The sequence below is a fragment of the Notechis scutatus genome, chromosome Z, assembly GCF_049901735.1.
Source record: "Notechis scutatus isolate UNSWTSFEM ecotype Mainland chromosome Z, rNotScu1.2, whole genome shotgun sequence".
Lineage (NCBI taxonomy): Eukaryota > Metazoa > Chordata > Lepidosauria > Squamata > Elapidae > Notechis > Notechis scutatus.
In genome coordinates, this window is record NC_142025.1 from 99,249,363 (window position 1) to 99,262,888 (window position 13,526).

The 13,526-nt window shown below is 34.5% G+C and overlaps 1 protein-coding gene and 1 long non-coding RNA gene across 3 annotated transcripts in view; one reads left to right on the plus strand and one right to left on the minus strand.

The window, feature by feature from the left end:
• Nucleotides 1-13,526, minus strand: part of TTLL6 (tubulin tyrosine ligase like 6) — a 45,873-nt gene that overhangs the window by 11,596 nt on the left and 20,751 nt on the right. For both annotated transcript variants that reach the window (XM_087948204.1, XM_026669527.2), the window contains 3 exons: nucleotides 12,482-12,663; nucleotides 9,591-9,779; nucleotides 6,630-6,783 (listed from right to left, as the gene is read on the minus strand). In XM_087948204.1, the coding sequence (XP_087804330.1) occupies nucleotides 6,630-6,783; nucleotides 9,591-9,779; nucleotides 12,482-12,663 (525 nt within the window). The remainder of the gene's footprint in view (nucleotides 1-6,629; nucleotides 6,784-9,590; nucleotides 9,780-12,481; nucleotides 12,664-13,526) is intronic.
• On the plus strand, nucleotides 444-11,346 carry LOC148129024 (uncharacterized). Its single transcript, XR_015746105.1, has 3 exons — nucleotides 444-717; nucleotides 10,199-10,255; nucleotides 11,263-11,346. It is a non-coding gene; the product is annotated as an uncharacterized LOC148129024 (long non-coding RNA).

The following is a 13,526-nucleotide window of genomic DNA, read 5'->3' on the forward strand; positions in this document are numbered from 1 at the left end:
CCTGCCATGCCCACCAAGCCACACCCACAGAACCCATAGTAAAAAAATTGAATTCTACCACTGGTTAATACTGCTGGTCTTGTTTCCTGTGAGTGTGATAACTGATCTGTAATGTCTTCTAAAAACATTCACTCATATAAGCAACCTAATTGGGACTGGCTGAGACTTGTTGCTGTCTAAACTCCCAACACTGCAAGACATTCTCAGATATGGCCTACTATTAAGAGAACAAAGTCTTGATGATGCTAGAAATTACCCAGCAGCCAATCTTGCAAGAAACATATATCCAAAAGTGCTTAAAAAGTGGGAATGAGTGAACAGTTCTTTTGTGACCTCTCTTGTAAATTAAGGGATGACAATTTTGAACAAGATCCAAGAGAGCTGGGACTTCCGGTTTGAGCCTCTTCGCAGACAGACCAGAACCATGATCATGCACAGTTTCGATCCGTGCTCGCCACTGGAGCGCCCCGAGCCGGCTGGTTTCGGGGCTAAGCCACCCTGTAGAGATGGTGAAGAGGGGGGAGACTGCCAGCAGGGTTGAGGAGAACCGCATCTCTCCTCCTCAGCTGGCTATTACTCCCTTTCCCGAAGGCAGTAGCAGTGGTGGTCAGAAATGGCCACCTCAAAGAAGAACTTGACTGGAAAAGAATGTGCAGGAGGAAGATAAGAAGATAAAGTTTTGGTTGACCGGGTTAAACTGCAAAAGCAACAACTAAGGTACCCTGGAATTTAAACTAAAAAAAAAGTAACATTGTTCCCAAAGAAGATTTTGAAGCAGTGAAGGAGAGAGAAAAGGGAAAGGATTTGGGTTTTTTCTTCTTCTCTCCTTTTCCCTATACTGACAGTTAAGAGATCTAAATAAGAAATTGGAAAAAAAATCCACTTTGACATCAATAGGCATTTAAGCTGAAAATAAAATGTCAAAGGGATAATAAAGATTTCTGGGTACTTAAAACCTTTTAAAAGCAGGAAAGGAGAGAAAAAGAATAAAAGGGCAGGATCTGGAAAAAAGGGAGGAGATTGCCTGGAATTAAAAGGAATTTACAGTAAAACCTCAACAAGACTTCTAAAAGATACATTTTAACTAAAACTTGGCTACAAAATAGTAGAACCCCAGGAAGAGAAAGTGGAAAAAAGAAGCATGAAGAAACAGCTCGGGAGTATTTGGATTATTTGGTGATCTCTGGATTTTTGGTTATTGCATTTGAATGACTAAAATCAATCTGGTGGTTGTTTTAAAGTGTTTTAAAATGGCACTACTTTTAGATGAACTGAAAATGGAACTTAAAAAGTACAAAGAAGATGCACAAGAAGGGAGAGTTTCTTTTGGCTTCGTATTTCAATTCTTAGAAATGGAGATCTCGAACTATGAGAAACAACAAGAAATGCCTGCAGAACAAGAAGACTGGGACAAAGAAGAAGACATCTTTAATGAACAAGTAATTTTATGTGGGGGGGGGGAAAGGAAAGGGGGGGAAAGAGAATTAAAAGTTTAAGATTGGAAAAAACAACCAAGAAAAGGAATAATAACTTGAAAAATAAGTATAATTTTAGAAAGCAACAGAAGAGGGGAATACAGAAGAGAGAATTAGATCTAGGGAGACAAGGGGGTAAAAAGGGGAGGGAGAAGAAGAGAGAGAAGAAAGAAAGGAAAAGAAGTTATAAAGGACAGAAACAAGATATGGAGAAACAGGGCCTATTTAGAGATAATGGGTGAAAATTTAATTGAAAAAGGGATTCTGCAAAGGTACATAAGATAGTATTGTTATATTAGAAATAGAAATAATTTTAGAAAATATGAAACAATGTATGATTAAAATGATGGATAAAATAGTTATTGTAATCTAGTGAAATGTTTGTTAATAAATAAATGAAATAAAATGAATGAGATAATTGAATTAGGAAAGGATGGGAACACTTTAATTACTTAATGTTTTATATAATATAAGGGAAGAGAAATAGGGGGGGAAATTAATTACGGAAAGCTTATAAGTGTTCCCAAGGAAGTATGATATTTAATTGAAAAGTAATGTTAAAGATGTTAAGACTTTAATTAATATTAATGATAGAATTGAATTGGAATGGAATGAGTGTTTTAATTACATATATTTATAATCACTTTTTAAGATTATAGTGTGTATTTTAAGAATGTACCAAGCAGAATTCGATTGGAAGTTATGTATTATATTGAATGTTATAACCTCAAGGTATATATTGAAGCTGAAATAAGAGTTTGAATGGATAAAATTAAAAGATACAAAGGTGTCATACTCCAATTAGTAACTACAGGAGAAAATTTGTTTAATAAGAAAAGAAAATATGAAATTGAAACAGGACAGACAAAAGTATAAATATAATGATTTGAATTGATATGAGATAATTAAAATAAAATTGAGAAAATTAAGAGAGGAGAAAAACTATGTAGAAAATGTAAAACAGTAATAAGATATGGAACAGAACATAAAAGTGAGCATGAAATTGAGTTTGTGTCTGTATGAAGAAGTGTAACCCGGGACCATACTATTTTTTAAAAAAGATGTTTTATTTGTATTATGGTTTTTTTTGTGAAAACCCAAATAAAATTTCAAAAAAAAAAAAAAAGATCCAAGAGAGCTGGGATCAAACCAAAAACATATCTCTTGGTAGAGGAAACCTAGATGTCAAAGAGACTTTCACTGTGAAACTTGACAAACTGTTTGACATCCACAATTGCAAGTGTCAAATTGTTTTATTTTTATTTATTTATTTATTTTTATTTGTCAATTGCTTACAAGATAATAGGTATAAGTAAAAACATAGTTATGAGTACATGGATACATATAAGAAAAATAAAAAATATATAAAAGAAACAATAGGACAGGGACGGTAGGCACGTTGGTGCGCTTATGCATGCCCCCTACAGACCTCTTAGGAAAGGGGTGAGGTCAATAGTAGACAGTCTATGTTTAAAACTTTTGGGGTTTGGGGAAAAAAACCAGAGTCAGGTAGAGTATTCCAGACATTGACCACTCTGTTGCTGAAGTCGTATTTCCTGCAATCAAGTTTGGTGCGATTAACCTTGAGTTTGTATCTATTGTTTGCTCTTGTGTTGTTATGGTTGAAGCTGAAGTATTCATTGACAGGTAGGGCATTGCAATGTATGATTTTATATCCTATACTTAGATCGGACCAAAGGCGGCATAGTTCTAGGTTTTCTAGGTCTAGAATTTCGAGTCTGGTGGCATAAGGTATTCTGCAACGAGTAGAGGAGTGGAGAACTCTTCTTGTGAAATATTTCTGGACTTTCTCAACTGTGTTAATATCAGATATGTAATGTGGGTTCCAGACTGATGAGCTGTATTCAAGTATTGGTCTAGCAAATGTTTTGTATGCTCTAGTTATTAGTGTAATATAACCAGAGAAAAAGCTACGTAAGATTAGGTTAACAACTCTTAATGCCTTTTTGGCTATGTAGTTACACTGGGCTCTAGCACTTAGGTCATTTGAGATGAGTACTCCAAGATCCTTGACAGAGTTTGGATCATCAACAAGGTCTTGACTATTCAGCCTGTATTTTATTTTCTGATTTTTTTTGCCAATATATAGGATAGAGCATTTATTTGTTGAGATTTGAACTTGCCATTTGTTTGACCATTCTGATGCATAGTCAAGGTCTTTTTGAAGGGTAGCAGTATTGTCTGTGGTGTTGAATAGCTTTATATCATCAGCGAAGAGAATACAGTTGCTCTTGATATGATAACAGAGGTCATTTATGTAGAGTATGAAAAGAGTTGGCCCTAGAACACTGCCTTGGGGGACACCACTGTTGACAGGTGCAGAATTTGATAGGACACTCCCAATTTTGACCATTTGTTGTCTGTTTGACAGGAATGCTTCTATCCAGTTATGCAGGTGTCCAGAGATACCGTAAGATTTTAGCTTTAGGAGTAGTTTGTCGTGTACCACTGAATCAATAGACAGAAGTCTACGTAGATTGTGTCTATTGCTTTGCCCTGATCAAGTTATGTAGTCCATATGTTTTTGCAGTGTAAGAGTTGCAGATTACATGATAGTTTTTTCCTAAAACCAAATTGTTTATTAGAGAGTAGGTTGTTTCTTAGTGGAGGATGATGGATTGGTTAATAATTGATTCCATGACTTTACAGTTGATGCAGCATAAAGAGATTGGTCTGTAACTTTCAACTAGGCTGGGGTCTCCCTTTTTGAAGATGGGGATGACCATAGCTTGTGACCATAGTTTTGGCAAGGAGCTGGTCCTGAAAGATTTTTCGAAGATTATGCTTAGAGGTTCAGCTATGGCAGTGGGTAGCTTTTTTAAGAAGTAGGCATATATTTCGTCTGGTCCAATAGATAGAGATGGTTTTAGATTGCGTAGTGCTTTTTCAACATTGTCTTCTGTAAAATCGATATGTATTAGATCATTGTAGTTGTCTGTGGTTTGACTAGGAAATACTGGGCATGATCCCTTGCTGTTTACAAATACTGAGCCAAAGAATGTGTTAAAGAGGTTGGTTTTAATAGTGTCGTTGTTGCAGTCTTTACCATTAGGTCCTTTCAGGGGTGGGATGGACCTTGAGTCTTTTAGTTTGTTGCTTACAACATTGTAGAAAGAGCAGGAGGAATTGGTGCATAGAAGGTTTTCTTCTTGTTTATTGTGATAATTGGTGCATTCAGTTTTTATCTGGTGGCATAAATTTTTGTATCGGCTTTTGAAGTTGGCAACGTGACCAGATTTGTTTTTCCACCAAAGTGATTTCTTTTTGGATTGAAGCTTCCTTATTGTTTTGGGTAATTTGTTTTTTCTGGTTTTGGGAGTTGTTAATGGTACATATAGTTTGATAACTCTTTTGACTTCAAGTAAAAATATGTTGTAATGGTCTTCAACAGTATTGCATCCAGAGAATAGAAATTGCTAATCAAGGGATGAGAGATCATTGTTTATAAGATCACAGTTGCCTTTCTTGAAGTTATAACTGGGGATTCCGTCGTTGTGATGATTTTTGTGTGGACTTATGTTGAGACAAAAGTCAATCATGTTGTGGTCACTGTTGGAAAAGGGTTCTTTAATTTGTATTCCGTAAATTGAATTCAAACTATTGCAGAAGATGAGATCGAGGCAGTTGTTAAGACTACTGTTGTCGGTTACTAGTTGTTCTCATCCCAGATTTGTTATAAGGTTGCATGTGTGGGTTCAGTTGTACATTCGTTAAGGGTCCAGTTAATATGAGGTAGATTGAAGTCACCAAGAAAGATAAAAGCGTGTGGACAGGATGCTGCCCATGTTAGTAGTGTATTTAGCTTGTTTGCGTGTTCGATGTCATAATCAGGGGCTCTGTAACATAGTAAGAACCGAAATGTGATATTTAAGGACAGTTCACAGACGATGGTCTCAGGAATAGTAAGCTCCTGGGTAACTTGGATGTTTTTTAGATGTAGAGACTTTTTATAGAAGATAGCAACACCACCTCCTCTACAGATTTCATGATCTGATCGGTAAACATGATAGTCTCTTACTGTGGTAATGGAGTCAGGGAGAGATGCATTGAGCCATGTTTCACAGATAAATATAATGTTGAATTTAGCTGTATTTAGTAAGAGGAGAAATTCAGGTATTTTATTTACAAGGCTTCTTGCATTGAGTAGCTTGCATTTAAGGCCAGTTGTGGTTGGAATAGAGGTTTAGTTAGGGGCGTGCATGCCTAGTTTTGAGTGATGTTGGATTAGATGGGGTGGGGTTGGATGCGGAGTTGTGGGTTGTGTGACTTTTTTTTGATGCAATCAGTTCTGTAGTCAATGTATAGGTCCTTTTCTCCATTGTCTAGACGGTTTTTGAGTTCTGTGTGGAGTTCATGGGAGCAGATTCTTTGCAGTATGGATAAGTCTGGTCTTGAGTGAAGTTTTTTGTAGTTGGGATTGGTTTTTGCAATGGCATTTATTGTATGAATGAATATGCGTTTGCTGGACTCATTTTTGCATACTTTTTATCATTTTGTTCTGTGTGCCGAGTTTGGCTACAAAAAAGCTCACATTAATTGTACCTGTCCTAAGGAGAGGAAGATACTATTGAAGGAACTTGTTTTTGCTAAAAGTCAGAGAGGTAAAATTGGTTCTTTTGGATTGTACCAGATTGATTTGCCAAATATTCCCAAGCAAAAATAACTAGGCAAAAGGCAAAAGCAGCAAGACGATAAGAGACAAAGGCTCGCTAAACATAAGCAGAGTATTCAAGACATTTCAATACTGACAAATGAAGTAATTATCTCTTATGATGAAAATGAAGAACAGATGGCTCATGGTGAAGATGAAGAGGAATGTCATGGAAGTTATGAAGAGGCCTTAGACCAAACACATGTACCCTCTACTTCCAAAGAAAAGACAGAATACAATAGATAAGAAATAATAAATGTCACTATGCAGAGCATAAGATATAGTATTGGTCTATATGCCACTGCTGCCATTACCATAGCCACCTTCATAGATACTGGCTTGATCACTGAAGAAGAAAATTGGTTTATTAAAAATTAAATCACAGAATTAAAGCCTTTTCACTTTCTCACTTACCAGAGGTTCCTGTGCTAAATAAATAAATAAATAATCAATCAGCTAAAATGTTTCTCTATTATTCATACCTGGACAGAGACTGGCAATATAGTTGATCTATTTACCATCTTTGGCTTAGGAATCTTTGTTTTTTCTCCACTGGACTCTCCTGGGAATTCAGTCTTCTTTTCTTTCAATGTTATTTTTTGTTCTTGTTTCAAACGCAGTTCCTGCAGCTGATGCCTATTTATATCAATGCGCCAAAAAGTTATATAACAATTACAGTAGGAAGAAAGGCTCAATGCCAAATACTGTTGACTGTCGATGTATGATAATTAATTTCTGTATTGGTGGTTTTTCATACATCCAAAAGAGGCCATGGTGTTCAGAATCAGGGTAAGGAAGGACACACCAAGCCTATTATCTGAGATCAGCAGATTTCCTTTATTAATGCAATGTTGGATAAATATTTACAAATATTTTGCAACAAATTAGGTAATGTCAGGGTATTATAAATGATTTCATTGTAAAATAATCAGGCAAAGTTAGAATGATGGGCAAGAAGGCAAATGGATCTGTGACTTTAACTTGAAGTAGCTTTCAAGCTCACTTAGTTTGATTTTTAACATCTCAGGTATAGTGAATAAAGTACATGTACAATATGTTGTCCTTTAATAATCAAGCTTTATACAGCAAGAGAAAACATTTGCAGAGCAGTAACTATATACCTTGCTTTGGAAGACATAATGGTAAAAACTGGAAGGCAACTAAAACAGAATCAGTTTGCAGTTGTGATTTTTGTTTAGTGCATGATATATCTTACAGGCACTAAGAGACCAGTTTGGTATGGAATGATGAAAGTGCTGGCCTAGAATGCAGAAGAATGTGAATTCTAATCCTACCTTAAGCATGAAAACCAGCTGGGTCGGCTTTGGGCTAGTCACTTTTTCTCATGACATCTCACAGGGTTGTTGTTAATGAGATAACAGGAGACAGGAATATTAGGCATCTCAGCCACCTTAATTTATATACTATCTATAAATAATGTGGGGGAAATCTAATTTCAATAATAGGTAAAGTTTCCCTTGTCCAGTCGTATCCAACTCTAGGCGGCAGTGTTCATCTCCGTTTCTTAGCTAAGGCAGGAAATGTCTGAAGATGCTTCCATGGTCATGTGGCCAGAATTAGTATATGCCTTGGTGCATGGAATGCTGTTATGTTCCCACCAAAATGGTACCAATTTATCTACTTGCATTTGCATGCTTTCAAATTGCTAAATTGGCAGGAGCTGGAGTAAGAACCCCATCATCCAATGCTTGGGTCTTGAACACTTTCTTGTTTCTAGCTAACAAGCTCAATATCTTTAACTGCTGAGCCACAGTACCCCCTCAATATCAATAATAAATCAAAACATGATTCAGTTGATAGATATTATTATGTTTGTTGCTTTTATACATAATTCTCATTCTGGTCTAGTATACAAAATATGAGAAGAAAGAAGATAAGCAAATATGATTGTATTAGTTAAAGATGTCCTTTTTCTTTTTTCAGTTCATTACTGCCTACTGCCCAATGGGCACCTCTGAAGAGAGAGGGGAGATGGTCAGTTCAGTTGGACTCTTCCTCCCCTCCTATCTGGTCCATAGCTACCAACAGTCCTGCTATCTGCTATGAATTTTCATTTTCATTTGTTTAAATTGCTTGTAAGACATTTTCCCCATCTAATTATGTCACTTCCTGGAGATTGTATGAATAAGTTCCCTCTGGTGTTCTTGATAAGGTTTTTCAGAAGTCATTGCCTCCTTCCTAGGCCTGAGAGAAAATGACTAGCCCAAGGTCACCTAAGCCTTGGTGCATGTCTATGCTAGGACCAGAACTCATATTCTTCCAGTTTCTAGCCTGATGCTTTAACCATTATACCAAACTGGTTTTCTGTAAAGACATTTTATGATCGTTATCCTGAAAATCAGGATTAAAATAATTTAAAGGGACAGTGAAAAATGTAATGGGGCAATCAACTGTAATGTGATTAGCTAAAAGCAATGGTGGTTTGAAGTTTACAAGTGTTCTTAGAATCGGAGGAGATTTCTCCTTCATTAGCCTGTTTCCTGTCCTCTATAACACTACCCAGCAGGAGAGTATGTGTAAAGAGGAAGAAGATGCTCTATTTCTTCATAGGCTGATTGCCAAGAGTCCAAGAGGAAGGGAGGGAATGAGAGGGGAGGGTGGGTGGGAGGGATAGAGAGACAGAAAGAACAACATACATAGAATCACTTCTACACCAAGAGGCACTCGTGCTAACTTCTTAACTGCAGAGTTCATTTGTTTTTTCCCCCTCCTTCACAAAGTTGTGTAGGAGAAGATAGAACCCAGGAAAACCAAAAACAGCTCTAATACTGCTTTTTACAAGATACTAGATAACATGGTTTAGAATGATATGCAAAAACATGAGACTGGGCATTCAAATGAAACTGGCTAAATACTATAAGGAATATACAAAATACAAACCATGATTTGGATATTTTTCCATACTGAGTTTACAAATAAGATTTGTTAAAATTTGAAGAATTTTGTTAGAAGGAAAAGAAAAGAAAAAATGTAAACAAATCAAGTTCAAAGTCATTATTTGAAGGGACTAAAGATCAAGATTATCCAAAGTAAAATAAAAGAACATAAAGTTGATTTACATGATCGCAGTTAAAATAGGCATGTTGTTCTCTTTCCTAATACTTAACAGAGTTTCACGGATCAGAATTCAACAATGAGATTTTAATGGTTCGTTTATAGATAAGAGATGGGGTATGGGAAGAATCATTTGTTGTATTTTAAGTTATTAATTTTTTTATGTTTGTTGTGATGAAGGAGGAAGTCATTTCAGTATATATATTTTTCTTTACAATATTCTTATTTTTCTTTTTATTTCAAATTGCCTTTCTATTTTATTCTTTTCTGAACTTTCTTTTTATTCTTTTTAGTTTGCATTCATTTCTCTTTTTTTTGTAATTGTAATTTTTAATAAAACTACTACATTAAAAAATGTTCTTTCTTACCTTGCATACTCTTCACGAGCTCTAGAAGCTGCTGTTTCCTGGAAAAGTGAACTATTCTGTTGGAAAAACTTATCATATCTGACAGAATCGGAACTGGGATATATTCGACGATAACCTCCTGGGTTGTTTTCTTCATAAATCTCTGCTTGTTGAAGCCACACAGCCTGGCAGTTCTTGAATTCCTCGGCTCTAACAAAGCCACCCCCCAAAAAACCTGTTAAAACTTCAGAGTGGGAGTTTTTTCCATTTCCATTTCAATTTCAATTTCAATATTCAGTTAGATCTATGCATGCTGGAGTTTCACTTAGCTTTTAAGCACATAAATATAATGCAAAATATCATCTCCTGATCTTTTTGCTTTTCCTTACTAGACAGAAATTTATCCGTTGCAGAGGTGGATAGTTAGCCTCACCCACTCCACCTTTTCTCTTCCAGGGGAAAACAAGGCCAGGAAAGGCATAATTTAGCAAGACACAAAAGGTAGCATGGATGAAAGGAAAATTAAATGCTGTGGGTCTGTGGCAGAAATTTACACAACTGTTTCCATTTTTCTTTTTAAACTTAAAGGAGGCCTTTAAAAAATAAAATTTTTATCTTTTCTTTTTTAGTAAAACAGAAGCCCCAACAGGACTCAAATATATTTTATGTGCATGCCAGATAAATATGTAAGTTTATCACTAAAAAAATAATAATTAAAATGTATATTTGATTGTGCAAAAATAATTAAATATACATGATTGATAAGAAACTACGTCTTAAGAATTAATGGAAAGGAAACTGCCAAATTTTCTTTATGGAATTATGGCTGCCATGTAATGGGGATGTGTGTGTAACTCCTTAGTTTTTTTAGCTTTATCAGTAAAGATTTATCTGCAGTTCAATTTCTGTTAAATTGTTTGCTAATATCATAATTGGCCCAGATGCACTGATAGGATCTGAAATATATTATCACAATTTTTTAAATTCCAAATTTGATAATAATTTGGGAATGTCCTTTGGATGGTTTTAAGTGTATAGTTTAAATAATTAGGGAGCATCATTAAGATGAATATTACTACTTCTAAGCCTAAGGGCTTTGAAATATTCCATATGAAGAAATCAATGGCTAAAATAGTGAATATATTTATTAAAATCTTAAAATAAGATTAGTGCAATAAAAAATCTTTTTTCACATTTACTGAATAACTTAGAACATTTAAACATGTCTACTATTTTAGAAGTGTAAAAAGAGCGGGGATCACTTTCTATTATGATAAAAGCTTGTTACACTACTGCTGTTCTATTTAAAAATTATCTGTAGCTGTGCAATAATCAAAAGTTTAACTGGGTAAATATACTTCTGAATTAAGTCCAAAAAGTTGTAATTTATGATTACATGAAAAATTGTGGCATAAGGTAGCAAAAAATGTTACTTTTCAAAAGTTATTATTTTCAATGCTAAAACCTGGACTACCAATATCCATTTTTCTTTACGAACTGCCTCTTTATCATTATAATGAAAAGACCAATATCATATTGATCAAGGTTTCATTATATATTTAAAAATTACATTGAATGATTTTATATATGTATATATTTGTTCTGTCCTTTTTTATCTGCTTTTTTGTGGGGTTTTTTTTCTCTCTCCTCTTTCTCTTTCTTTTTTTATATATTAAAATAATATATAAATAAGAGGATTTCCAGGATGCACAGTTCTATACAAACTAGTTTTGGGATACTTTGAACCCTGCAGAATTCTGCAAACCTTACAGAAATGATGAGTTTCCTCCAGTTTTGCTCCACTGTTATAAAGTAGAACATTCCACTTCTCAGGTGCACCAGAGCACAGAGTAGCAAACTAAGGGGAAGCATGCCTAGAGAAAGGTGGGGCCAGAATAAAACTAAATACCATGTAATTTTAATTTGATTTAGTATGATTAACATAAGTATTTTCCACATACTTAATCATGTTCTTCTGCCACATTAAAAGGTCAGTTAGGAGGGATGTTTTCCAGGGGATCAAAGGGCCACACTGAAGCTGCTGCTATAGAGACTATACTTCTACTTTTATGGGTACTGCAAAACTCCCTTAAATTCCTCCAAAAAACCAAAAACACGATAGGCACAAAAAAGGGCAATGTTTGTACACTTTTATGTCTCAATGGCTAAATAAAGGATAAATAAATAAATAAATTTCTGCCTACCTATTCATATTCCATTGCAGTAGAAAAAGGCTGGGTTGCTGCTTGATTTTTAATTATTAATATTTTTAATTGCAATGTGTAATTTATTTTTAATAATACCTATACATTTTATAACCTCATATAAAATTGAAGCATAGCAACAACTATGGCCTGCCTGGCTATTCTTCCCAAACATACATGAATAAATTTCTTTTTATATTTATTCTTTAAACAAACTAAAATAACTTGCTTTAGATTCCCCTCCATCTTATCTGATGCTACAACAATCTTGTTAATTCATGCTGACCAGAATATTGTATACACAACTAAAACCAAAAAACTGTCCCCCCTCAAAAAAACCAGAATAACCACTAGCAATACTGAGCTTAGTCAAGAAATCCATAATGTGTTGTCACAAAGTATTATCTAATATGTATGAGACATTACAGATATGACCAGAGGAGCTTGCTTTTTGGCATCAATTATGTAACACCCAATTCTGGTCCTATTTTTTATTTTATTTTTATGTTATTTTATATTTTATTTTAAAAGATATATAGTATCTGTTTAACAGGGGCTATCAATTAAATTGAAAACTGTATGTAAATACAGTAATTTCAAATTCTGAAAGCTACAGTGGCGGAAATTGATACTATTTAGTGATGCTTTGCAAGTGGATTATAAATGTTCATTGACACTGTCCCAGAAAGTGGATAAAAAGTTTCAAACCTGGCTTCACGATTACGACACTGCTTGAGAAGCCTTTCTTTTCCTCGCCGTTTCTCTACTTCCAAGATTTTGCGCTTATCACATGCTCCTAGGTTGATCAATATCAGTGTGTCATATAATAGTTGGTCTTTTACTTCTTTATCCAGCCATGAATCCGTACTGAAGCTTGGAGAATGATTCACCTACAACCACAGAAATTAAATGTATTTGTAACTGCTGCAGTTTTGCAATAAAAAAGGAAGTGTTTTGGGGAGAACAGGAGAAAGAAAAGCTTCCAGAATTGATGACAGCAACTGGGTCATGATACTTTCCAAGAGTTTGCAGTTATCATCTATGATAATCAAATTGTATATCTGGGCATATACAGATTCAAATATTAATAAATATTTTTCTCAAGCATTGAGTTTACTTATTACATGCTCATCTCCCTTTGTCTTCCAAAATGAGAGTTGTAGGATCTTTCTCTATAACCTTTGCTTATTATGAAGAAAATTAAACCAATACTGGAAAATTTTGAGCTGAAAATGTAACAGCTTTTGCTGGGACTTTTATGACGGTTACACCAGTAGATCATTTTTATAATTAAATTTTTATATTAGTATAGGATAATACAATTTTAATATAAAAACCTGGAAGCAGAACCTAAATAAAATATTTACATGTTTGGAAAGGCTATTAGATAATAGTAATTTATATTTGAATTCCTGATGTAAAATATTGATATTGATCTCAGTCTTGGCACAATGTTATTTATTATAAATATTAACAATATAATTATATAAATTTGCATGTGTAACAGATAGTATTATTTTCTTGCCTTTATTTCTTTCTAATACTGATATCATAACAATTCCTACTGTGAAAGGGTTATGGCTAGGGTTAAGCTAAATATATAAAACACAAGAAATATGTATTACATTACTGACATTCATAAGCAATAGGTTCAAACTAAAGAGAAATATTTCAGTGCACAAAGTTTAACCAGTCTCAGAAAATCCCACTGTTGGACTTTTGGACAGATCCAAACAACTAAGAGGATAACTTA